General features: G+C 35.9%; 1 protein-coding gene and 1 long non-coding RNA gene across 3 annotated transcripts in view; one reads left to right on the plus strand and one right to left on the minus strand.

Annotated features, from left to right (window-relative positions):
* Positions 1-18,695, plus strand: part of LOC123563462 (3-phosphoinositide-dependent protein kinase 1-like) — a 31,592-nt gene extending 12,897 nt beyond the window's left edge. The window contains exons 8-15 of the mRNA XM_045356296.2: positions 783-851; positions 1,132-1,228; positions 2,232-2,411; positions 7,358-7,404; positions 11,298-11,412; positions 14,238-14,335; positions 15,296-15,350; positions 16,223-18,695. Of these exons, the coding sequence (XP_045212231.1) occupies positions 783-851; positions 1,132-1,228; positions 2,232-2,411; positions 7,358-7,404; positions 11,298-11,412; positions 14,238-14,335; positions 15,296-15,350; positions 16,223-16,315 (754 nt within the window). The 3' untranslated portion in view covers positions 16,316-18,695. The remainder of the gene's footprint in view (positions 1-782; positions 852-1,131; positions 1,229-2,231; positions 2,412-7,357; positions 7,405-11,297; positions 11,413-14,237; positions 14,336-15,295; positions 15,351-16,222) is intronic.
* Positions 18,696-20,474: 1,779 nt separating this feature from the next.
* LOC128551250 (uncharacterized) lies at positions 20,475-21,008 on the minus strand. 2 transcript variants are annotated; one of them, XR_008368738.1, is made up of 3 exons: positions 20,871-21,008; positions 20,637-20,792; positions 20,475-20,597 (listed from the first exon to the last, which is right to left on the minus strand). It is a non-coding gene; the product is annotated as an uncharacterized LOC128551250 (long non-coding RNA). The 2 variants fall into 2 exon arrangements; XR_008368742.1 differs by having other exon boundaries at positions 20,637-20,831; positions 20,871-21,007.
* Positions 21,009-24,916: the final 3,908 nt, after the last annotated feature.

The raw sequence follows: 24,916 nt of genomic DNA on the forward strand, positions 1-24,916 counted from the left end.
AATTTATTGATTACTTTTAATTGTTATTTCTAAATAAAATGGATTAATTATGAACGCTTAACTTACACTGTTTTTCTAAAGGTTGTGAAAATCACTACGCTGCTTTTAAAAGTATATGTCATTTAAAACGGTTATTCATTGAAAAAAGATATTTGGATACAAAAATATGAAGATAGTTAGTATTTCAAATCTTTTTAAATTTTGAAAATCCATAAATGAGCAAAAAAGTTATTAAAAATTAAAAATTCTGATTCAATACGCAAACGGTGTTAAAATCATTTGTTTTGCCAACCACCAGATAAACAGATGTTAACGCGTGACGTCACGGCGATCTCTCCTATTGATTTTGAGCTCAGTAGGTCAAATGTCAAGGTCACAGTGACCTGGTACAGTTAAATGGTTTCCGGATGAAAACTCAAGAAGGCTTGGACCTAGGATTATGAAAGTTGATTGGGAGGTTGTCCATGACCAGCAGACAACCCCTATTGATTTAGAGGTCAGTAGGTCAAAGGCCAAGGGCACAGTGACCCAGGACAATTAAACAGTTTCCAGACAATAACTTGAGAATGCTTGGGCCAAGGATTATAAAACTTAATAGGGATGTTGATCATGACCAGCAGATGACCCTAATTGATTTTGAGGTCAGTAGGTCAAAGGTCAAGGTCACAGTAACCAAATAATTTCTGTTCCTTGTGCAATTACTGAATGCATCAAGGGGGGCATTTCGTGTTCTTCAAGCACTTGTTTCAATAAAGTCATGAACATATATGTTTTATTTTCAGTTCTGATCTGTGGGCTCTAGGATGTATTCTTTTTCAATTTTTATCTGGTGAATGCCCTTTTAGAGGAGGGTAAGCTTGAGTATATTGATTTCTTACTACATCAACATTTTATACCATGAAATAAAGTCAGCTAAACAAGGTACGGTTCTTAAGCATTTATCTTTGATACAAGTTCAAGAAACATGACTTACTCATGATTCCTGCTGTGTTAAAAGTTGGCATTAGTTAATGTATGAACATTTTCTATGATTGCAAAAAAATAAATTAAGACTTTAGTTAAAACACTTCTACACTTCCTCCATTTGAAATATGTGTTTTTGTATTCATGAATACCTTTTCTTTTTTTCAGCCATGAATACCAAATATTCCAGAAAATCACAAAACTTGAATATGAATTCCCTGAAGGTTTCAATCCTATAGCTCGAGATTTAGTTGAAAAATTACTGGTAAGTGATTCTCATATAATTCTAATATCATATAATTCTAATATAACTATACTAAATGCCTTGTATACAGGACTGACATAAAAATGATGTGTACCAAGAGATAATAACAAATTAGCAAGAACTTCAAGTGGTTTGTTGTCTGATTTATCATGGCTCAGAGCTCGGGAGTTGAACCACAAGGGGCGTTAGCTTGAGTGGTTAAATATCTAACACATCTAAACGATTAACCATGGTAAATTAGATGATCAACCACAAGAAGAGGCCTTAATTGTTTTAATTCTTACATGTTCATTGAAATATTCTAATAAAAATTATAATTTATTATGGGTTTCTTTTATCTGATTAGTAGTGAACTGGATGTCTAGCAGCAATTTGGCGTCATAATGCTGTCTGACTGGTCCATATACTGGCAATCAAATCCAGCCATGGTAGAATGCAGATTAGAACTTGTTAAATATTTGTTAAAGGTTTATTTATGTGTGACAGCCTGTCGTAATTTTGTATATTCTTTCAGGTAAAAAAATGTATGACTTATTTATTTGCTTAATTTTGTTGCCAAGGGTTCACTGAAAAAAATTAAGTATAAAGACATTCATTCACTTCAGAAATGTGTTAAGTATGCCAACATTCATTCATTGATGAAAGACATCAGCTGTAAGTCATGAAAGATGTGAAGTGTAAAACTAAAAGTATTTGTCACTAACGAAGTGTTATACTAAAGATGAAGTTTGTGCTGGTGATCACTCCATAAGCTGCTACATTGAATGGCCACAGTGTAGGACGGAAACTCTGCTAAATTATGTTGACTTAGACAGTAAAAGGAACTAAAAATATGACAATATTGTGACAGAAAAATATTAAAAAAGACCACAGAATTGTCTGTGGCACCTCTGTCAGCAAGATCTCCCATACTTTGTCTTGTGTTTAAATTCCTATAACTTTTAAATAGAAAGTAAAAATTATATAAAATGTTATATAAAATGTTATATTGATTTATTTCCAGGTTTTAGATCCAGATAAAAGACTTGGCAGTGATGAGATGGGAGGCTTTGAGAAGTTAAAGGCACATGAATTCTTCAAGGGTATAGATTGGGACCACCTAGAGGAAGTAAAACCACCAGCATTAGTTCCCTACCTACCAGCAACAGCTAGCAACCCTGAACATTGTTGGAGTACAATGAAGGTTTGCCTTTGCCTAAATTATAGGTTTATTTGGGCATGTTGAATTTAATCACAAACAATAGGAAATTCTTGCTTTTGAACTGGTTTCTCAAAGTTCAAAAATTTTATAAGCTACAGTTACTGTATACTTTTTATACGCCCGTTTGAAAAATGGGACATATTATGGGATTGCCCCTGGCGGCGTCCACAGACTGTGTCCGGAGCATATCTTCTTCATGCATGGAGGGATTTTGATGAAACTTGGCACAGTTGTTCACCATCATGAGACGGAGTGTCATGCGCAAGAACCAGGTCCCTAGGTCTACGGTCAAGGTCACACTTTGAGGTCAAAGGTCAAATTCAAGAATGACTTTGTCCCGGAGCATATCTTCTTCATGCATGGAGGGATTTTGATGAAACTTGGCACAATTGTTCACCATCATGAGACAGAATGTCATGCGCAAGAACCAGGTCCCAAGGTCTAAGGTCAAGGTCACACTTAGAGATCAAAGGTCAGATTCAAGAATGACTTTGTCCGGAGCATATCTTCTTCATGCATGGAGGGATTTTGAGGTAACTTGGCACAATTGTTCACCATCATGAGACAGAGTGTCATGCGCAAGAACCAGGTCCAAGGTCAGGGTCACACTTAGAGGTCAAAGGATACAAGAATGAAAACTTTGTCCGGAGCATTTCTTCTTCATGGAGGGATTTTGATATAACTTGGCACAAATGTTCACCACCATGAGATGGAGTGCCTTGTGCAAGAACCAGGTCCCTAGGTCTAAGGTCAAGGTCACACTTAGAGGCCAAAGGTCAGATACAAGAATGACTTTGTCCAAAGCATTTCTTCTTCATGTATGGAGGGATTTTGATGTAACTTGGCACAATTGTACACCATCATGAGACGAAGTGTCATGAGCAGGTTCCTTCTTTAGAATTACTTCCCTTTGTTGTTACTATAAATAGCTTATATTGCAACTTTTTCATTACTGGTCATAGGGAAAAATCGAGACCACTTTTCTGAAGTACAACATGCATATTACATCCAATGTTGAGGTGTATTTTATTCTGACCTATCTCTACAGGGTAAGAATTTTTGTGTGGACTTACAATTTTTTTTTTTGATTTTTTATGCCCCTGAAGGGAGGCATATAGTTTTGGAACCGTCTGTTGGTCTGTCCGCAATTTTCGTGTCCGGTCCATATCTTTGTCATCCATGGATGGATTTTCAAATAACTTGGCATGAACGTGTACCACAGTAAGACAACGTGTCGCGCGCAAGACCCAGGTCCGTAGCTCAAAGGTCAAGGACACACTTAGACGTTAAAGGTCATTTTTCATGATAGTGCATTCGTGTCCGGTCCATATCTTTGTCATCCATGGATGGATTTTTAAATAACTTGGCACGAATGTGTACCACAGTAAGACGACGTGTGGCACGCAAGACCCAGGTCCGTAGCTCAAAGGTCAAGGACACACTTAGACGTTAAAGGTCATTTTTCATGATAGTGCATTCGTGTCCGGTCCATATCTTTGTCATCCACGGATGGATTTTCAAATAACTTGGCATGAATGTGTACCACAGTAAGACGACATGTCGCGTGCAAGACCCAGGTCCGTAGGTCAAAGGTCCTAAACTCTAACATTGGCCATAACTATTCATTCAAAGTGCCATCGGGGGCATGTGTCTTCCTGTGGAGACGGCTCTTGTTTTTTTTTTGTTTTTTTTTAAGATTAACTTCCCATAGTTGTTACTATAAATAACCTATACTGTAACTTTTTAGCTCACCTGTCACAAAGTGACAAGGTGAGCTTTTGTGATCGCGCGGTGTCCGTCGTCCGTCGTCCGTCCGTGCGTCCGTCCGTAAACTTTTGCTTCTGACCACTCTAGAGGTCATATTTTTCATGTGATCTTTATGAAAGTTGGTCAGAATGTTCATCTTGATGATATCTAGATCAAGTTCGAAACTGGGTCACGTGCCTTCAAAAACTAGGTCAGTAGGTCTAAAAATAGAAAAACCTTGTGACCTCTCTAGAGGCCATATATTTCACAAGATCTTCATGAAAATTAGTCAGATTGTTCACCTTGATGATATCTAGGTCAAGTTCGAAACTGGGTCATGTGCCTTCAAAAACTAGGTCAGTAGGTCTAAAAATAGAAAAACCTTGTGACCTCTCTAGAGGCCATATATTTCATGAGATCTTCATGAAAATTGGTCAGAGCGTTCACCTTGATGATATCTAGGTCAAATTCGAAACTGGGTCACGTGCCCTCAAAAACTAGGTCATTAGGTCAAATAATAGAAAAACCTTGTGACCTCTCTAAAGGCCATATTTTTGATGGGATCTGTATGAAAATTGGTCTGAATGTTCGTCTTGATGATATCTAGGTCAAGTTCAAAACTGGGTCAAGTGCGGTCAAAAACTAGGTCAGTAGGTCTAAAAATAGAAAAACCTTGTGACCTCTCTAGAGGCCATATATTTCATGAGATCTTCATGAAAATTGGTCAGAATGTTCACCTTGATGATATCTAGGTCAAGTTCCAAAGTGGGTCACGTGCCATCAAAAACTAGGTCAGTAGGTCAAATAATTGAAAAACCTTGTGACCTCTCTAGAGGCCATATTTTTTACGGGATCTGTATGAAAGTTGGTCTGAATGTTCATCTTGATGATATCTAGGTCAAGTTCGAAAGTGGGTCACGTGCCTTCAAAAACTAGGTCAGTAGGTCAAATAATAGAAAAACCTTGTGACCTCCCTAAAGGCCATATTTTTTCATGGGATCTGTATGAAAATTGGTCTGAATGTTCATCTTGATGATATCTAGGTCAAGTTCGAAACAGGGTCATGTGCGGTCAAAAACTAGGTCAGTAGGTCTAAAAATAGAAAAACCTTGTGACCTCTCTAGAGGCCATACTTGTGAATGGATCTCCATAAAAATTGGTCAGAATGTTCACCTTGATGATATCTAGGTCAAATTTGAAACTGGGTCACGTGCCTTAAAAAAACTAGGTCAGTAGGTCAAATAATAAAAAAACCTTGTGACCTCTCTAGAGGCCATACTTTTTATGGGATCTGTATGAAAGTTGGTCTGAATGTTCATCTTGATGATATCTAGGTCAAGTTCAAAACTGGGTCAACTGCGGTCAAAAAACTAGGTCAGTAGGTCTAAAATTATTAAAATCTTTTGACTTCTCTAGAGACCATATTTTTCAATGGATCTTCATGAAAATTGATCTGAATGTTCACCTTGATGATATCTAGGTCAGTTTCGAAACTGGGTCACTTGCGGTCAAAAACTAGGCCAGTAGGTATAAAATAGAAAAACCTTGTGACCTCTCTAGAGGCCATATTTTTCATGAGATCTTCATGAAAATTAGTGAGAATGTTCACCTTGATGATATCTAGGTAAAGTTCAAAACAGGGTCATGTACCTTCAAAAACTAGGTCAATAGGTCAAATAATAGAAAAACCTTGTGACCTCTCTAGAGACCATATTTTTCAATGGATCTTCATGAAAATTGGTCAGAATTTTTATCTTGATAATATCTAGATCAAGTTCAAAACTGAGTCACATGAGCTCGAAAACAAGGTCACTATGTCAGATAATAGAAAAAACGACGTCATACTCAAAACTGGGTCATGTGGGAAGAGGTGAGCGATTCAGGACCATCATGGTCCTCTTGTTTATAATTGACTGTAGGAAAAAAACCAAGATCACTTTTCTGTGGTAGAACATAGATGTTACTTTCAAAATTTAGGTGTATTTTAAGGTATCTCTACTTGGTAAGGAGTTTTTTTGTGGACATAGAAAAACAAAAGAATTACAATAATTACTAAACAACCACAAAGTTAAGATTCCATTTGCAAACACAGCTGCTATTTGCTAATTTGCTGCGACGGGCGTATATTGTGACATTCTTGCACTCTTGTTCATTTTCCGTTACAATATAAGGCTTTCATATTATGTGCAGATACCTTGGTTTGGAGTTAAAATATTTGGATTATTTGTCAGTTGACTTGATATCTAGTGAAACACTACTCGCTTGATCATCAGTAGCACAAGCACCAAGGCTGACATATCTAAATGGTTTGCGGTCATTTTCCTTATATTTTCTATGTTTGAGTCACTCAAACCTGGATAGCTTGAGCGTTTTGATCATCCCCTTGTGACCTCAAATTATCTGTGTTTAAGTGTTTGAGGTGGGTTGAGGGAGGGGCAGGGGTTATGGTTGAGCAAAGCTATCTGGATGATCCAGTTGATTTGCCTAAAGATGTAAGACATTAAAACCAGATGAAGTACCATTGTGATAGTCAGATTCTGAAATTCAGGTTATAATATTTATTTTAAGTGATATTGTTGTTCATTCCAAGATTTAGAGTTTAGAATATTAAAATGTTTTATTGTTCTTTTGTAGATTTGAAAACATTTCTTCTTTTGAAGTTTTCTGAAATATTTTGTTTTTATTACAAAAATTTGTGCAAAGTTTCAGCAACAGTTGCCTGGTAGATAAAGTAATGGCAACCTTAGTATTCAGCATTTCTTAGTCTACACTTAAAGTTTTAGATGGTCAGGATCTGATCTTGGATTGTTAGTCCTTACACCTCTGTTTTCTAGGATGAAAAAGAAGGCATGCTTACTGTAAGGCTAGATATTGTCAAGAATGCACAGATGAGCCGCGCCATGAGAAAATCATTATAATGGCTTTGCGACCAGCATGGATCCAGACCAACCTGCGCATCCAAGCACACTGGTCAGGATCCATGCTGTTCGCTAACGGTTTCTCTAATTGCAATAGGCTTTGAAAGCAAAGAGCATCGATCCTGACCAGACTGCGCATATGCGCAGGCTGGTCTGGATCCATGCTGGTCGCAAACCCACTATGTTGGTTTTCTCATGGCACGGCTCAGATATTGAATGTTGACTAGGACAGAACTTTTACATTCATTTTACCTTTCTTTACAGCCTGGCTTGACTGACAAAAGAATTGGGGAAATCCTAACATCACATTTGTAAGTTATTGTAAAAATATTGTGACAGAAAAATATTTAAAAATACCACAGATTTACTATATTTTTCAGCAAGGATATGTATGTAAATGTTCAAATATTCAGTTGGATAAGTAAGAAGCATAGCTTTGGTATCATATTATTTTTATTATTCATCAGTCACTAGAGCAAGGGATCATATGTTGAGCTTCTTATGCAGAGCTTTAAGTGAGCAGATGGCATTATCATGTGAAAAAAGTGTTGGTTATTTAACTTTGTAAAGTGAAAGTAGAATATGTTTTACCAGTACTCAGTAAAAGGGTTGTTATTCATATATTTTAGTTTAGGACCCTGTCCATTAGGTGCCCAGATGTGTAAAGTTTCCATGCCTTTTCATTTTAGATCATTGACTGTACCATTTCAGATAATCTGTTTACACGTATAAAAATGTGGAAATTTCCCTTTTCCTTGTCGATTACTGGAAGAATATAGCAATTCTGACAATTTAAAATAAGTATCCCTGCCTTTGAAAAATATTGTTTTGCTCAAAAACTGTTCAAAATTTTTAAGATTATTTACATAGTTAATGGTAATTGATTGTTCTTTTCAAACTTCCTTATTGCTGAAGTGAAGGTCATTGCTTTTTAAGTATACACAGTGCAGAGTAATATATATTAAATGTATACATGGTTAAAACAAGCATACAGACTGTAGTGTTTGCAATGTTTTTAGTAACATAGAATCATTAAGACCATGTTGTCCATGTAAGACCATGCTCGCTTAGCTAAATGGGGTGCGGGGTCGTGAGTTCATTCCTCGGCTGGGCCGTATGTTCTCCATGACAGTTTGAGAGAAGACATTATGTCTGAAGTCATTCGTCCTCCACTTCTGATTCATGTGGGGAAGTTGGCAGTTAGTTGTGGAGAACAGGATTTGTACTGGTGCAGAATCCAGGAACACTGGTTATGTTACTTGCCTGCCATTACAAAACTGAAGTACTGTTGAAAAATGGTGTTAAACCCAAAACAAAACCATCTGATTAACTATGTTGTGTTTAACTCACCAGTCAAAAAGTGACAAGCAGGGCCCACACTGGGCTGAAAAAAGTTGGAGCCACCTTTTTTCTCGGAAACGGTAGGGAGGGTGCTGGAGAGGTTTCCCTTCCCGCGGCGCGTTGAAAAATTTTGTTACTTCCCATAAGCAAATGGTGATATTCTAGCTATATAAGGGGGACTTTTGAATGAAAGTGGGTATACCTCTAAAGCAAGTTTTGTATTTTAAAATGTTGTTGGATGTTTGAAGCAACCTGTCTGAAATATTTTTCCATTACAGCTTCTTTTTGTTTTGGGCCTACTATGTAAATATATGGCCCGGGAGCTGTGTTTTTGGTGCTCTGTGCTTCCGAGAAATCTACCCTGATACAGGATTACATTTCAGATCCATTCCTAACTTTTAAAGACATTCAAAAAAGTTGGCAAACACCTTTACTAATTACTTACTAAGATCACAGACACAGGTCCAGTGTATTTTTTTTTTATTAATATAAAAAAAAAAAACCTTTTTTCACACAGATATGCTTTCTATGTTAGTCAAATGAAAAAAAAAAAAGATGACAAAAATCCGGTCACAGTGTCATGTATGATATTGTGACCGGATTTTTTGTCATCATTTTTTTTTTCATTTGACTAACATAAAAAAAGTATATTTGTGTGAAAAAAAAGGATTTTTATATTAAAAAAAAAATACACTGGACCCGTGCCTGTGACTAAGATACTGTCTGACGGTGGCGACATCGTTAAAAATTCATCAAACCATTCATTATTTTGCCGATTTATTTATTAATTATTTGATCATGGAAATTAAAGGCATCAATCATTTAATCTGCCGTAATGACAACAAAACAAAAAGACTATTTTAACCCGATAATCGGTTGCTAATTGATTGCAAATTGCATCTGCTCGCGTGTCAAGATGTTTATTACACATTGTTATATGTAAAGTAAACGCAGACTGGGTAGTACTATCCCGAAATAAGTTAATTTTATAAGGTAAAATTATCGGAACCAGTCAACTGTTTTTTTTTTAGCTCATCTGATTTTTTGAAAAAAAATGATGAGTTATTGTCATCACTTGAGCGGTTGTCGGCGTCGGCGTCTGCGTCGGCGTTGCCTGGTTAAGTTTTATGTTTAGGTCAGCTTTTCTCCTAAACTATCAAAGCTACTGCTTTGAAACTTGGAATACTTGTTCACCATCATAAGCTGACCCTGTATAGCAAGAAACATAACTCCATCTTGCTTTTTGCAAGATTTATGGCCCCTTTTGTACTTAGAAAATACCAGATTTCTTGGTTAAGTTTTATGTTTAGGTCAACTTTTCTCCTAAACTATCAAAGCTATTGCTTTGAAACTTGGAATACTTGTTCACCATCATAAGCAGACCCTGTACATCAAGAAACATAACTCCATCTTGCTTTTTGCAAGATTTATGGCCCCTTTTGTACTTAGAAAATATCAGATTTCTTGGTTAAGTTTTATGTTTAGGTCAACTTTCTCCTAAACTATCAAAGCTATTGCTTGAAACTTGGAATACTTGTTCACCATCATAAGCAGACCCTGTACATCAAGAAACATAACTCCATCTTGCTTTTTGCAAGATTTATTGCCCCTTTTGGACTTAGAAACTTTTTTTTTATGGTTAAGTTTTATGTTTAGGTCAGCTTTTATCCTAAACTATCAAAGCTATTGCTTTAAAACTTGCAACACTTGTTCACCATCATAAGTTGACCCTGTACAGCAAGAAACATAACTCCATCCTGCTTTTTGCAAGATTTATGGCCCCTTTTGGACTTAGAAAATATCAGATTTCTTGGTTAAGTTTTATGTTTAGGTCAACTTTTTCTCTTAAACTATCAAAGCTATTGCTTTGAAACTTGCAACACTTGTTGACCATCATAAGCTGACCCTGTACAGCAAGCAACATAACTCCATCCGGCTTTTTGCAATAATTATTGCCCCTTTTGGACTTAGAAAATCATTTTCTTGGTTGAGTATTATGTTTAAGTCAACTTTTCTCATAAACTATCAAAGCTATTGCTTTAAAACTTGCAACAGTTTTTCACCATCATACGTGGACACTGAACATTAAGAAACATAACTCTATCCTGCTTTTTGCAAGAATGATGGCCCTTTTTAGACTTAGAAAATCATGGGTAGGACAATATTTCTATTACACAAAAAAAATCAGATGAGCGTCAGCACCCGCAAGGCGGTGCTCTTGTTTTTTGACCTTTTTTTTTTTAACATTATTTCTCGGAGGTTACGATTTAGAACGTCTGACACAAAATGGCGGTCCAAATTACGAACATTTTTTTCATTTTCACCACTCGCAATTTTTCTTCGCCACTTTCATCGCAGATTCGCCAAATGGCTCGAGTGGCGAACGACAGCGTGGGCCCTGTCTCTAGAGGTCATACTTTTCATGAGATCTTGATGAAAATTGGTGAGAATGTTCACCTTGATGATATCTAGATCAAGTTTGAAAATAGGTCACGTGCGGTCAAAAACTAGGTAATTAGGTCAAATAATATAAAAACCTTGTGACCTCTAGAGACCATATTTTTCAATGGATCTTCATGAAAATTGGTCAGAATTTTTATCTAGGTCATCTAGGTCAAGTTCAAAACTGGGTCACATGAGCTCAAAAACTAGGTCACTATGTTGAATAATAGAAAAAATAACGTCATACTCAGTTCAAAACTGGGTCATGTGGGGACAGGTGAGCGATTCAGGACCATCATGGTCCTCTTTTATTCAAGTGCTCTCTGGCACTGCTGCTCTAAGACACCTTATTACATTTAAGCCATGCCTACTTGTGTATGATCAGCTGTGGAGATAATTCTCAAAAATGAATATATTGCAGAATAACAGAACAAGAGAGGAAGGCGAGGTTAGAAGAGCAGGCAAAGAATAATGAGTATCATAAATTTACCGAAGGACATCTCATACTGAAACAAGGCTTCATTGACAAAAGAAAGGTAACTCTTGTATATGTTTTTATGCCCCCACTTTTGGGGGGCATATAGATTTGCCCTTGTCCGTCCGTCCTTCCAAGAATGTTGTGTCGCGCCTAGCTCCAAAAGTGTTTGACGTAGAGTCACAAAACTTTGCAGGAATGTTGATCAGCATGTGTAGTTGTCCACCTGGAGTTTCGCTTCCGGATTCATTCAGTCATGTAGGAGTTATGGCCCCTGACTTTGTAAAAATTGGTCATTTTAGTGTTGTGTCGCGCCTAGCTCCAAAAGTATTTGCCGTAGAGTCACAAAACTTTACAGAAATGTTAGTCAGCATGTGTAGTTGTGCACCTGGGGTTTCTCGTCCGGATTCATCCAGTCATGTAGGAGTTATGGCCCCTGACTTAGTAAAAAGTTGGTCATTTTAATGTTGTGTCGCGCATAGCTCCAAAAGTATTTGACCTTGAGTCACCAAAGTTTACAGGAATGTTAGTCAACATGTGCAGTTGTGCACCTGGGGTTTCGCGTCCGGATTAATTCAGTTGTGTAGGAGTTATGGCCACTGACTTAGTTAAAATTTGGTCATTTTAATGTTGTGTCGTGCATAGCTCCAAAAGTATTTGACCTGGAATCACCAATGTTTACAGGAATATTATATACATGTATAAATGCTGTGAAACATAAGTCTTGTATTCAAAAAATAAATACAAACAGGTAGAAAACAATTCCTTATTGGAATCCTGTCCCATCTGGGCATCTTTCATGACCCTGTGATGTAAATAGTTAAGACAAAAGAATATAACTAAAAAGAAATTGAAAATTCTCTGTCACAACACTTCTAACACTAACCCTTACCCTGCTAAATTTCTATAATGAACTTGTCCATCTTTTAATTTTGACAGTACTTTTAACTGTTAACAGGGGTGTTTACCAAATGATACTGACTGAATGGCGAACAGTGCAGGTCTTGATCAGACTGCACATATGTGATATAAATAGTTCAGACAAAATAATATAACTAAAAAGAAATTGAAAATTCTCTGTCACAACACTTCTAACACTAACCCTTACCCTGCTAAATTTCTATAATGAACTTGTCCATCTTTTAATTTTGACAGTACCTTTAACTGTTAACAGGGGTGTTTACCAAATGATACTGACTGAATGGCGAACAGTGCAGGTCTTGATCAGACTGCACATATGTGCAGTCTGATTATGATGTACACTGAACGCAAAGGCAGAATTTATCATGTCCAGCATGATTAGGGCTAAAATGCAAACTACTGATAATTACATTATTTTATTATTCATTTTAAACATTTTTTTGTGCTTTTCAAGCAGTAAATCTTGTGTAAATGAAGCATGGGTATATGTCATAAAGTTTCAAGTGTGTAAAGTTATTTGTAACATTATGGTGGTTATTTTTTTGTGTAAAATGCTTTTTAGTACATGGAGGTATAGAATAAAGGGTCATTACAACAGTAGCTTGATCTGGGATGTTGGATTCAGCTCTCGTAAATTTTACCACACTGGATCACATAATTCTGTTTGAGCCAAATACAACATACCAGATTAAGCTACTGTTAAAATAATCTTGTTATGTATAGTTTATTATTACTGCCATTGCATTTGTATGCAACAATATTTTTCACTCCTACTTAAAACCATGCTGTTACTTACATGCATTAAAATCAAATGTGTGCATGTTGTTTTAAGCCTTCTGTGGAATCATTAATATTCATTTGGGACTATTTTTCATGGATTTCTGGTTGGGTCATTCCAGCCGTTTTGGTGAAAACCATAATATTTAGTGCCCGTGGCATTAAATGATTTCATAGTATAAACTGTACAATAGTTAACAAAATAACATTTGATGAAATATGTCTAAATGGTGGCAAATCCTCAACAGTTGCAGCTTTACAGACACCTGTTACTGATTTTTAGCTCACCTTAGCACGAAGTGCTTAAAGGTGAGCTTTTGTGATCGCCCTGTGTCCATCGTCTGCCGTCAGTCGTCCTTTGTCAACAGTTTGACTGTTAACACTCTACAGGTCACAAATTTGGCCCAAACTTAATGAAACTTCGTCAGAATGTTACCCTCAATAAAATCTTGGACGAGTTCGATATTAGGTCATCTGGGGTCAAAAACTAGGTCACCAGGTCAAATAAAAGGAAAAGCTTGTTAACACTTTAGAGGTCACAATTTTGGCCCAATCTTAATGAAACTTGGTCAGAATGTTACCCTCAATAAAATCTTGGGCGAGTTTGATATTGGGTCATCTTGGGTTAAAAACTAGGTCACCAGGTCAGATCAAAGGAAAAGCTTGTTAACACTGTAGAGGCCAGATTTATAACTTTATCCTCATGAAACTTGGTCAGAATGTTAATCTTGATGATCTCAAGGTCCAGTTTGAATCTGGGTCATGTAGGATCAAAAACTAGGTCACCAGGTCAAATCAAAGGAAAAGGTAGTTTGCACTGTAGAGGCAAAGAAAAAAAAAGCTATTTAACACTTAAGAGGCCACATTTACGACCATATCTAAATTAAACTTGGTCAGAATGTTAAACTTGATGATCTTTAGGCCAATAGGTCTGGTGAGCGATACAGGGCCTTCATGGCCCTCTTGTTTAAAAAAAGGTTAGGCCTGTTTTGCTTTTAAACAGTTCCGATGTATTCCGTCAGTAGTCAGGTTATGTGAATAGTTTATCAGCTACATTATGATTAAATCATGATTAAGTAGTTTTTATTAGGTAATACTTGTCTCAGCCAGTGGAAATCTTCGGGTAAACACAGGAATTTCTTATCTTACAAAATATATGATTTTTTTCTATTGTATTTTTTATTACAGGGATTGTTTGCCAGAAGAAGAATGTTCCTACTGACAGAGGGACCTCACTTATATTATGTAGATCCAGTAAATAAAGTATACAAGGGACAAATTCCATGGTAAGTTTCTCATCATATATTAATGTTTGATAATTATTATTATTATCATTATACCAGATTTATATAGCGCCCTTTTCATGATCAATTTCACGTACAAAGGTGCTTTACATAGTTCAAATGCAGCCACACAGTGCGCATAATTCATCCTCTACTAGTACAGACACAGAGCGATCTGACCAGAGGGACAGAGTGAGACAAAGCCCCCACGACAGAGAGATCAGAAATCAGATAAGGCTTGTCCAGCTAACTTAGCCTAGCTCGTTGCGAATAGACAGCCTGGTTCTTTAAAGTGCCCAGTGTATAGCACTGATACACACACGGATTGCCTGGGTTCCTGACCAGTACACCTCTAGTTGGGTGGGAAACACTGAAAAGCGTTTCTGAAAATTCCCAAGTAGCTGCCGGGGATCGAACCCCCCGACCTCAGGATTGGAAGGCCAGTGTGCAAACCACTGAGCTATCCATCCACCTGTAGAAAATAGTATGTATTAAATAGTTTATATTGATGTTGACAGTGACACAATATAAGATTGCTTGAAATATAAAACACCAGAGTTTTAGGTTAGTGGGGATCAACAGTGACTGTGTTGTTGCTTGTTTGACAATGCAAATAACTCAATAGAGCAAAATACTGTGGAACGAGAGGTCACAAATTTGACCTTGGCAGGGAAAATGTTTGACAAGAAAGTTTGTCTGCAGTCAGTTTTCTCCCCTGTCACTGATCCTTGTGGGAAAGTTGTCATTTACTTGGGGAGAACAGGTCAGTACTGGTACAAAATCAAGGAGTGCTGGTTATAACTGAAATGATATTCAAAAATGATGTAAATCCAAATAATCTTTGAAATTGCAGATGAAGCAAAACAGAACCTGTTAACATTTCAGGGGTAGAGAACTTTATTATGATAAGATAGAAGCATTTCTGTCTCTGTTTTAAATGTATTATATTCTATTATTATTCAGGTCAAAAGATTTAAAGACAGAACAAAAGAACTTTAAGATATTTTTTGTACATACAGTAAGTATAACATTTAACATTATTATAAAATTTACAGAAAATTTAGAAATGAGTATTTGTTATGAAAGTCTTAAATCATGGCATTTACTTTTGATAAGCCTCAAATATAGGTTAAGTAGTAAATAAATTATATATTAATGAAATAATTACAAAAACATAGATCCAGGATATTTGTTTGTTTCAGTGTAAGGTTGAACACTAGATGCAATTTATTCGCAAGAGGCACACAACCATGAGTGAAAATGTAAAATCTAATGTTCAGAAGTAATAGATGTTTTAATTAAACATGTAAAACAAATTTTATCTGTCTTGTACCAATGAAAAATAAACTTGATATTTTTATGCCCCCCGCATCTACTGATGCGGGAGGCATATAGTGATTGTCTTGTCCGTCCTTGCCTACGAGGTTAACCAAATGGGACCATTTCGTCTAGCATCAATACCCCTTACTAGAATGACTTGATACTAATGCAGATGTAACCTGTGACCATTCCTCATCTTCAAACATCACCTGACCTCAGTTTGACTTTGACCTTGACCTAGTTTTGGACTTAGGTATCTCTTGGTTAACCAGATGGGACCGTTTCCTCTAGCATCAATACCCCTTGCTAGAATGACTTGATACTAATGCAGATGTAACCTCTGACTATTCCTCATCTTCAAACATCACCTGACCTCAGTTTGACCTTGACCTTGACCTCGTTTTGGACTTAGGTTGCTTTGTATCGACAAGGATGCCACCGGGGGCATCAAGCGTTTATTGAATGTTTCTTGTTCTCCATGAAATTACCAGATATACATGTATTTCAATCTAATATTTCAATAATACATTGAAAAACATTATTATATATGATATTTACACATTTTTACAGCCAAACAGAACATATTATTTAGAAGAACCAAGAAAGAAAGCAGAGGAATGGGTAAAAGAGATAGACAAAGTGTGGGAGATGTACTATGGTTAGACAGCGGTCCACAGACAAACAAACCAGAACAGACTTTATAGTTTTTCATGTCAACCTCTGCAAACATCAGCCTCTTTTCTTGATATTGAGGTTGCAATATATGTACTTGACTGAATGCTTACAGAAGATGGACAGTAGTTAGACAGAAATCTACAAACTTAAGCAGAACTATAAATTGCTGAATTCTTACATCTTTATTTGTAGAATTATAATCACTCAAAATATATTCTGACTGCAATATAGAACTGACAGGTATAGGGAAAAGACTTTGTTGATACAGCTGTACTAGATCGGTTGCAAGAACCAGGAAGAAGTATTATTATATAGATTGTGGTATATGTAGTTTTCACAAAGAGGCCACAGCTGTAGTCATTGTGATTGTCTTGTTTACTACTTGAGAAGGACTCGAGGGCCCTTCAGGAATTTTCAGACAGACCAAAGAGATTGTAGGATCTGTTACAATAAGGATTGTTTTATAGTGACATTGATGATAGAAGTGCATGGTATGCATAAACTGTTGTATTGTGTGCAAGTGATTACAATTTTAACCTCTGCTAATGTTGATTTACAGACAAGAAAGTTGTTGACATGGTGACAGTGACATTGTTGTCAAATGACATAGACTTTTCACTTACATGGCCATTTTGTGTTGAATTTTATGCATACTAACTTATTTGACAGAGATAAGCTGCTAATGCAAAGTAAATGCAGGCTATTTATGTTTCATACACAAATAAAAACTAACTTAAACAAATATGAATGATTGAACATAAGTTGACCTCTAACCCTTATAAATATATTATATGCTCTGACAGCTCATTTTATACATTTTATCACTCAAATACCCCATACTTCATTTCCTCATCATTTAAAATCAGTTAATTAATTATTGTGGAAAGTAAAATGGTACACAGTACTACTTCGGCACCTAGCCCTCAAATCTGCTCTGGTATCTAGCCCAATAGCCCATTTGAGATTATTCATAGAGGAATAGAACTAAGAATGCCTTTTCATTCAGATTTGAAATTGGGGAAGACACTTCTGTTTGTTAATGATAATAAATACAAAAGAAAAGACAAATTGTTTAAGTGAGGTCTAGGCTGTTTCTGAATTGTGTCCAAAATTACTTGCATATTCTATGGAGCTATAATATTGAGCTGTTTCTGAACATTACTAGTATCTGAATTTTACTTTATGTTAAAGGGAAAGGCAATGTTCTTATTTTAATGCTGTCTTCTAGGAATTCTTAAATCATTTAAAAATTGGAACAAAAACGAGAAAGATATAAGCATTTAAAGATTTTATCAGAATGGCGGCCATTTTGTTTCCATGGCAACAAAAACAAAATTGCGTATTTATTAAATTTCTAGATATATATTTGAACTGTAATTACTTATTTCTGTAAAATAATTTCTCTACATTTTGTGGCTGTAACAAAAGAAATTACGACGTTTTACATGTAACACTCGAGAAACATGAAATTAATCTATTTAAAAGGTTATTCGCTAAATAAAGAATTCATAATGTAAATGACGTCATAAACACACTTAAATAGCTGCCTCCATGATCAGCCATTTTCTTCAGATTCAAACTGGCATATCTTCTTTCATAGTGGTCCGATTTTAAAGATTCTTTCAGCGTTATGGAAGGCTTGGGGATGGCTTTTCATGGCTAAAATTAACTTTATGTCAGGCATTCTTTGCCTGTTAAACTGTTTGGTGACAAGAACTAGTGTTGAACTGACATTTGCCATTGTTTGTATTGTTAGGGAAACCTTACTGACTGTAGTTTATAACCACTAGTGGTTAAAAACTACTAATAAAAGTTTCATGATGTAGTTGGCCAATTGTGATTTAAACTGTTTCTTGCCATTTGACCATTGCTAAAGTTTACTTCCTACTTTCTGATCATTACTTAAGATGACATTTTACTTTCTTATCATTACTAAAATTGACCTGTTACTTTTTAATCATTACTTAAGTTGACTGTCTGATCATTGCTACTGTTAACTTGTTGCTTACTGATCTTTACTGAAGTTAATTTGCTCTATTTTTGTCATTACTAAAGTTTACCTGTTACTGTCTAATCATTACCAAAGTTGACGTGTTACTGTCTAATTATTAGTAAAGTTGACCTGTTAGTTTTTAATCATTACTGAAGTTAACTTGCTTTATTTTGGTTTTTACTAAAGTTGACCTGTTACTGTCTAATCATTGCTACTGTTGACTTGTTACTATCGGATTATTAATAAAATTAACTTTTTTATGTTTTAAAGTTACCTGCCATAAGTTGTGTCATACTGTAGCAACCATTGAACTGTTACTTGCATGAATAATGTTAAATAGTTTATATCCATATCTGATAAAAAATGTAACATGCTGCTGGGAGTAATGTGTTGATAGACATCCATATGTAATAAAATGTATAGGAGTGAGCTTGTCTGTCGGTCGGCCGGTCTGTTGGTTTTTATGGTTTGTGGACAATAACTCCTGAAAGGCTTGACAGATTTAAATAATTTTTGGTACACATATGTAACATCATAAATTACAGGTCAAGTTTGACTTTGGGGTCAGTAGGTGAAGATCACAGTGACCCGGAACAGTTGAACTGCTTCCGGATGATAACTTGAGAACGCTTGGGCCTAGGATTATGAAACTTAACAGGGAGGTTGATCATGACCAGCAGGTGACCATTATTAATTTTGAGGTTCGACTTTGACATTGGCTTACTTCTTTTACAGGGCCGTGTTGTGTGGGAATAATTCGTCACTCCTGTGACAGCTCTACTTTGTGCAGGTAGTTTTTTCTATCATTAATTTCTGCAGTGCCCAGGCCATTACAGGTGTAAATGTGTAATAATGATACTGCCATTATATTTTTGTGTCAGCAATTTCCTCTAGGAAATGTTACCATATTACTGTGAAATCATTTCATTTCAAGGGCATAAACTTTTGTGGTTCTGGCTAGAATGGCTATTTCTTGCAGACGTGAATTTATGGATTTTACCATTTAAAGATGAAATTTATGGAAAGGGACACGAAATTCACAAAAATAAGTCCCCTATGAATGTAAATGATTTCACAGTATATTTCTGTTGTTTAACCTTTAGCCTGCTAAATTTCTAAAATGGACTGGCCAGTCATTCAATTTGAGCAACACCATTTATTATTCGAAGGGGTGTTCACTGAAAATTTACTGACTGAATAGCAAACAATGCAGACCATGATCGGCCTGCATGGATGCAAAGACAGAATCACATGCCGCCAGCAGGCTAAAGGTTAAACTGATTTAAGCTATAAAGTAGTATGGTTATAAGATTTTAGTGAATAGTAACTGTATTGTTAGAATGATTATAATTACTGTAACATGGAGTGTATGTTACTTATCACACTTAAGTAGGAGTTACAACTTCTGTTGTTGGATTATTTAACATTTTTTCTTAGTAAAAAGGAGGACAATCAGACCAACATAATTCCATCTTTAAAATGTAATTAGAAAACATTGAGTCAAAGGTTAGCTGATTCTGAAATTTCTGCAAACACTTATCAGTCAATGGCTTTTACCATTTAATTAACTAGAATCAAAGTTGTAACATTGTCCAATATGGAATATATTCGCTGATTTAATGTGGAGGTATGAAATGCAGGTGCTCTTGTTGTTGTTTTTACATGGGATTAGTGTATAGTAGCTGTTATTGGCAGTAGCTGTTGTAATTTGATAGAATGTAGCTGTTAATGGCAGTAGATGTTATATTTGGATAAAGAGTAGCTACTGTCAACACCTGTTATAGTTGTATAGAGATTTGCTCTAACTTGAAATTGCTGATATATTCTAATATAATGTAGCTGATACCAGCAATAGCTGTTATATTTGGTTAGAGTGTAGCTGATATGGCAGTAGAAGTTACTTTTGGTTAGAATTATTTGTTTCTAGTATAAAACATTTGTATTGGTGTATCTGTAACTGGTGATAGCTTTTACTGTCAGTAATTGTTAAAATGTTTTGTTTCAATAAAGTTGTTATGGCAGTAGCTGTTGTATAAAGTGTAGCTGTTACTGTCATAACTGCTATATTTGGTCTGAGTGTACCAGTTATTGCAGAAGCTGTTGTATTTGGTTAGAATGTACCTGTTATGACAGAAGCTGTTGTATTTGGTCAGAATGTACCAGTTATGGCAGAAGCTGTTGTATTTGGTCAGAATGTACCTGTTATGGCAGAAGCTGTTGTATTTGGTCAGAATGTACCTGTTATGGCAGAAGCTGTTGTATTTGGTCAGAATGTACCTGTTATGGCAGAACCTGCTGTATTTGATTAGTAAGTACCTGTTATGGCAGAAGCTGTTGTATTTGGTCAGAATGTACCAGTTATGGCAGAAGCTGTTGTATTTGGTTAGAATGTACCTGTTATGGCAGAAGCTGTTGTATTTGGTTAGAATGTACCTGTTATGGCAGAAGCTGTTGTATTTGGTCAGAATGTACCTGTTATGGCAGAAGCTGTTGTATTTGGTCAGAATGTACCTGTTATGGCAGAACCTGCTGTATTTGATTAGTAAGTACCTGTTATGGCAGAAGCTGTTGTATTTGGTCAGAATGTACCAGTTATGGCAGAAGCTGTTGTATTTGGTCAGAATGTACCTGTTATGGCAGAAGCTGTTGTATTTGGTCAGAATGTACCTGTTATGGCAGAAGCTGTTGTATTTGGTCAGAATGTACCTGTTATGGCAGAACTTGTATTTGTCAGATGTACCTGTTATGGCAGACTTGTATTGATTGTAATATCTGTTATGGCAGAAGCTGTTGTATTTGATAGAATTTTACCAGTTATGGAGAAAGCTGTTGTATTTGGTAGAATGTTACTGTTTGAGAAGCTGTTTATTTGGTAAGGGTGTAGCTTTTATGGGCAGAAAATACTTGTTTAGTGTAACTGTAACCGGTAATAGCTGTTATAGTCTGTTAATATTTCTGTTACTGGCAATAGCTGTTCTAATTTGATAGAGTGTGGTAGTTACTAGCATGAGATATTATATTTGGATAGGTGTAATAGCTGTTATATTTATGTAGTTGTTACTGTCAAAATTTGTTGATGAAGGTGAAGTGTTTCAATAGCTGTTGTAATGGCTTGTTGTCTAGCTTTGTGCATGACAGTATAACTATATTTACTTGGATAGTTGGCATGGCTGGCAAGAGTTGTTATAGTTTATGATTTTTAAATAACTAATAGTGGTCAGTTTCATCACAAGTGTTTACTGTTGTTTATGATATAGCCTGGTGAAAAATGCCATGTAGAGGTATTTTATAAGAGATTTACATAAGTACTGTTAGAGATCTACCTAGAAATTTTCAGTTCTGTATAATTCATTTATTACGTTACAACTTTTTTGAAAGTTTCCTTGCCAGTCCTGAAGTATATCAAATTCTACGGTTCAGCACATGATACAGGTGCAAGTTTCATATATTTCTGTTCCATATATGCCACATGGCTCAAATGACACAGCATGGTGCATTCATAGTATATTTCAGGAAAGGCTGCACCCTGTACATTAACATTATTCCTGAACAAAAGGATGGACATTTAAAGTTTAACAAAGTACCAGTCATGTTGATTGTTTTCATGACTTATACTGATTTTAAATGTGAAACTCCATATAAATCCTGATAAGATATTATTACTAAGGTCTATTGAAAGGGTTAACTTAGATGAATCAGCTATATCACCAACAGATGCAGGGTTATAAGATTCTTTAACTGGTTGTAGGTGCAGATGGGAATTTCTGGTCTTGAGGGTTTTGTTTAGGCAGTTAGAGGCTCCAGCCTGTTGAATCAGCAGTATCTCTGATCTTGCTGAAACTTTGTCCTATCACAGTTAATTATTACATACCTCAAGATACCTACCAGGCTACACTAGTATGGTTTTACCAGTATGAACGTTACAGCAATTAAAGAAAATGCATTTTTAGCACACCTGAGCAGGTGAGTTTTTCTGATCGCTCGATGTCAGGCGTCTGTCGTCTGTCTGTCATCTGTCAACATTTAGCTTGTGTATGCGATAGAGGCTGTATTTTTCAACTGATCTTCATGAAATTTGGTCAGAATGATTACCTTTATGAAATCTAGGCCGAATTCGAAAATGGGTCATCTGGGGTCAAAAACTAGGTCACTAGGTCAAATCAAAGAAAAACCTTGTGTTGCGATAGAGGCTGTATTTTTCAATTGATCTTCATGAATTTTGGTCAGAATGATTACCTTGATAAAATCTAGGCCGAAAATGGGTCATCTGGGGTCAAAAACTAGGTCACTAGGTCAAATCAAAGAAAAACCTTGTGTATGCGATAGAGGCTGTATTTTTCAATTAAACTTCATGAATTTTGGTCAGAACGATTACCTTGATGAAATCTAGGTCAAATTCGAATATGGGTCATCTGGGTTAAAAAACTAGGTCACTAGGTCAAACCAAAGAAAAACCTTTTGTATGCGATAAAGGCTGTATTTTTCAACTAATCTTCATGAATTTTGGTCAGAATGATTGTCTTGATGAAATCTAGGCCGAGTTTGAAAATGGGTCATCTGGGGTCAAAAACTAGGTCACTAGGTCAAATCAAAGAAAAACCTTGTGTATGCTATAGAGGCTGTATTTTTCAATTAATCTTCATGAATTTTGGTCATAATGATTGCCTTGATGAAATCTAGGTCAGTTTTGAATATGGGTCATCTGGGATCAAAAACTAGGTCACTAGGTCAAATCAAAGAAAAAGCTTGTATATGCGATAGAGGCTGTATTTTTCAATTAATCTTCATGAATTTTGGTCAGAATGATTGCCTTGGTGAATTCTAGGCCGAGTTCGAAAATGGGTCATCTAGGTCAAAAACTAGGTCACTAGGTCAAATCAAAGAAAAAGCTTGTATATGCGGTAGTGGCTGTATTTTTCAATTAATCTTCATGAATTTTGGTTAGAATGATTGCCTTGATAAAATCTAGGTTAAGTTCGAAAATGGGTCATCTAGGGTCAAAAAGTAGGTCACTAGGTCAAATCAAAGTAAAACCATGTGTATGCGATAGAGGCTGTATTTTTCAATTGATCTTTATTAAATTTGGTCAGAATGATAGCCTTGATGAAATCTAGGTCAAGTTCGAATATGGGTCATCTTGGGTCAAAGCCTAGGTCACTAGGTCAACTCACAGAAAATACTTACTTATACTCAAGATTTTTGCTCCAATTTTAATGATAATTGGTCAGAATATTTTTTTCCATGAAATCACTAGGTCAAACATGCTTACACTGTTATGTTGTGTTATGGTGTGTTTCTCAGGTGAGCGACCTAGGGCCATCTTGTTAAGTTCTTGAATTTCAATTACATTAAAAGATTGGATTTAATTGCATGAGAGTTTACAGAAGCTAGTAACTAGTGTTTTGTTATTTAGTTTCCAGAATTATTACTGCTTTTCATATTTTTGTTATTTAATGATTTGTTTAATACTACAATTCTGTTACAGATATAAACTGGTAAAATTATATGCAGAGTGGTATTACAGTTATTTTCTAACTAGTATTTTCTGATATCTTTATATGCCATGTAGCATAACTTGTTCTTATCATATGCATTCATGGAATATAGTTTCTCAAAAATCATCTTATGTGTTTCTTTTGTCAGTTACATGTATAACGACTTGATATTAGTAAATACTGCTGAAATAAACTAGAAATACATTCTGCATACCCACGAGCAGAATGTCGAGCCTGCCAGCATCTTTGGCCTCTTAAGTATGACATTGACCTTAGACCTAGGGACCTGGTTCTTGCGCATGACTCTCCATTTCATAATGGTGAATAATCGTGCTAAGTTACATCAAAATTCCACCATGCATGAAGATAAAATGCTATGGACAAACTTCAATTTGACCTTTGACCTCCCAACTGTGACATTGAGCTTTGAAATAGGAACATGGGGTTTGTGCATGACACACTTCATTGAGATAAATATTCATGACAAATATAAACAAAATTGGTCCATGCATATCAAAGTTATGGTCGGGACAAACTTCAGTTTGACCTTTGACCTTTGACCTCCAACTGTGACCGTGACCTTGAAGATAGGAACATGGGGTTTGCGCATGACACGCCTTCTAATTAGGTAAACTTTTATTCCAAATATACGCAAGATTGGTATATGCATGTTTAAGTTATGGTACAGACAATATGGGACGGACGCATGCACGAACATAATATAACAGAAGTGACGACTATATCGAGCTCACCGCAAGTGGGCTCGACAAAAATGTTGAACCAAAGCACAACAAGAATACTAAACTGTCACAATTTTCTCCTGGGAAAGCAAATTACTTCACTTTTAAGATACTTTGCGTATTGAGCACACTAAATCTCAATTTTAACTAATTCAAGGACCATAACTGCAAGATGATAGATATTATCCAGCTGTTATCGAACTTGGCCAAGATGATATGCCCTTAAACATTCTAAGATTGGCAACCTATGGATAAGAACTTTTTAAGTTATTAAGAAGATGCTGTCAATTTTCAAAATTTTAAGTAATTCAAGGGCCGTAACTCAGGAGTGACTGGACCGTCTAGCTGGCTGTTGAACTTA

The sequence above is a fragment of the Mercenaria mercenaria genome, chromosome 2 (genome assembly GCF_021730395.1).
Source record: "Mercenaria mercenaria strain notata chromosome 2, MADL_Memer_1, whole genome shotgun sequence".
Lineage (NCBI taxonomy): Eukaryota > Metazoa > Mollusca > Bivalvia > Venerida > Veneridae > Mercenaria > Mercenaria mercenaria.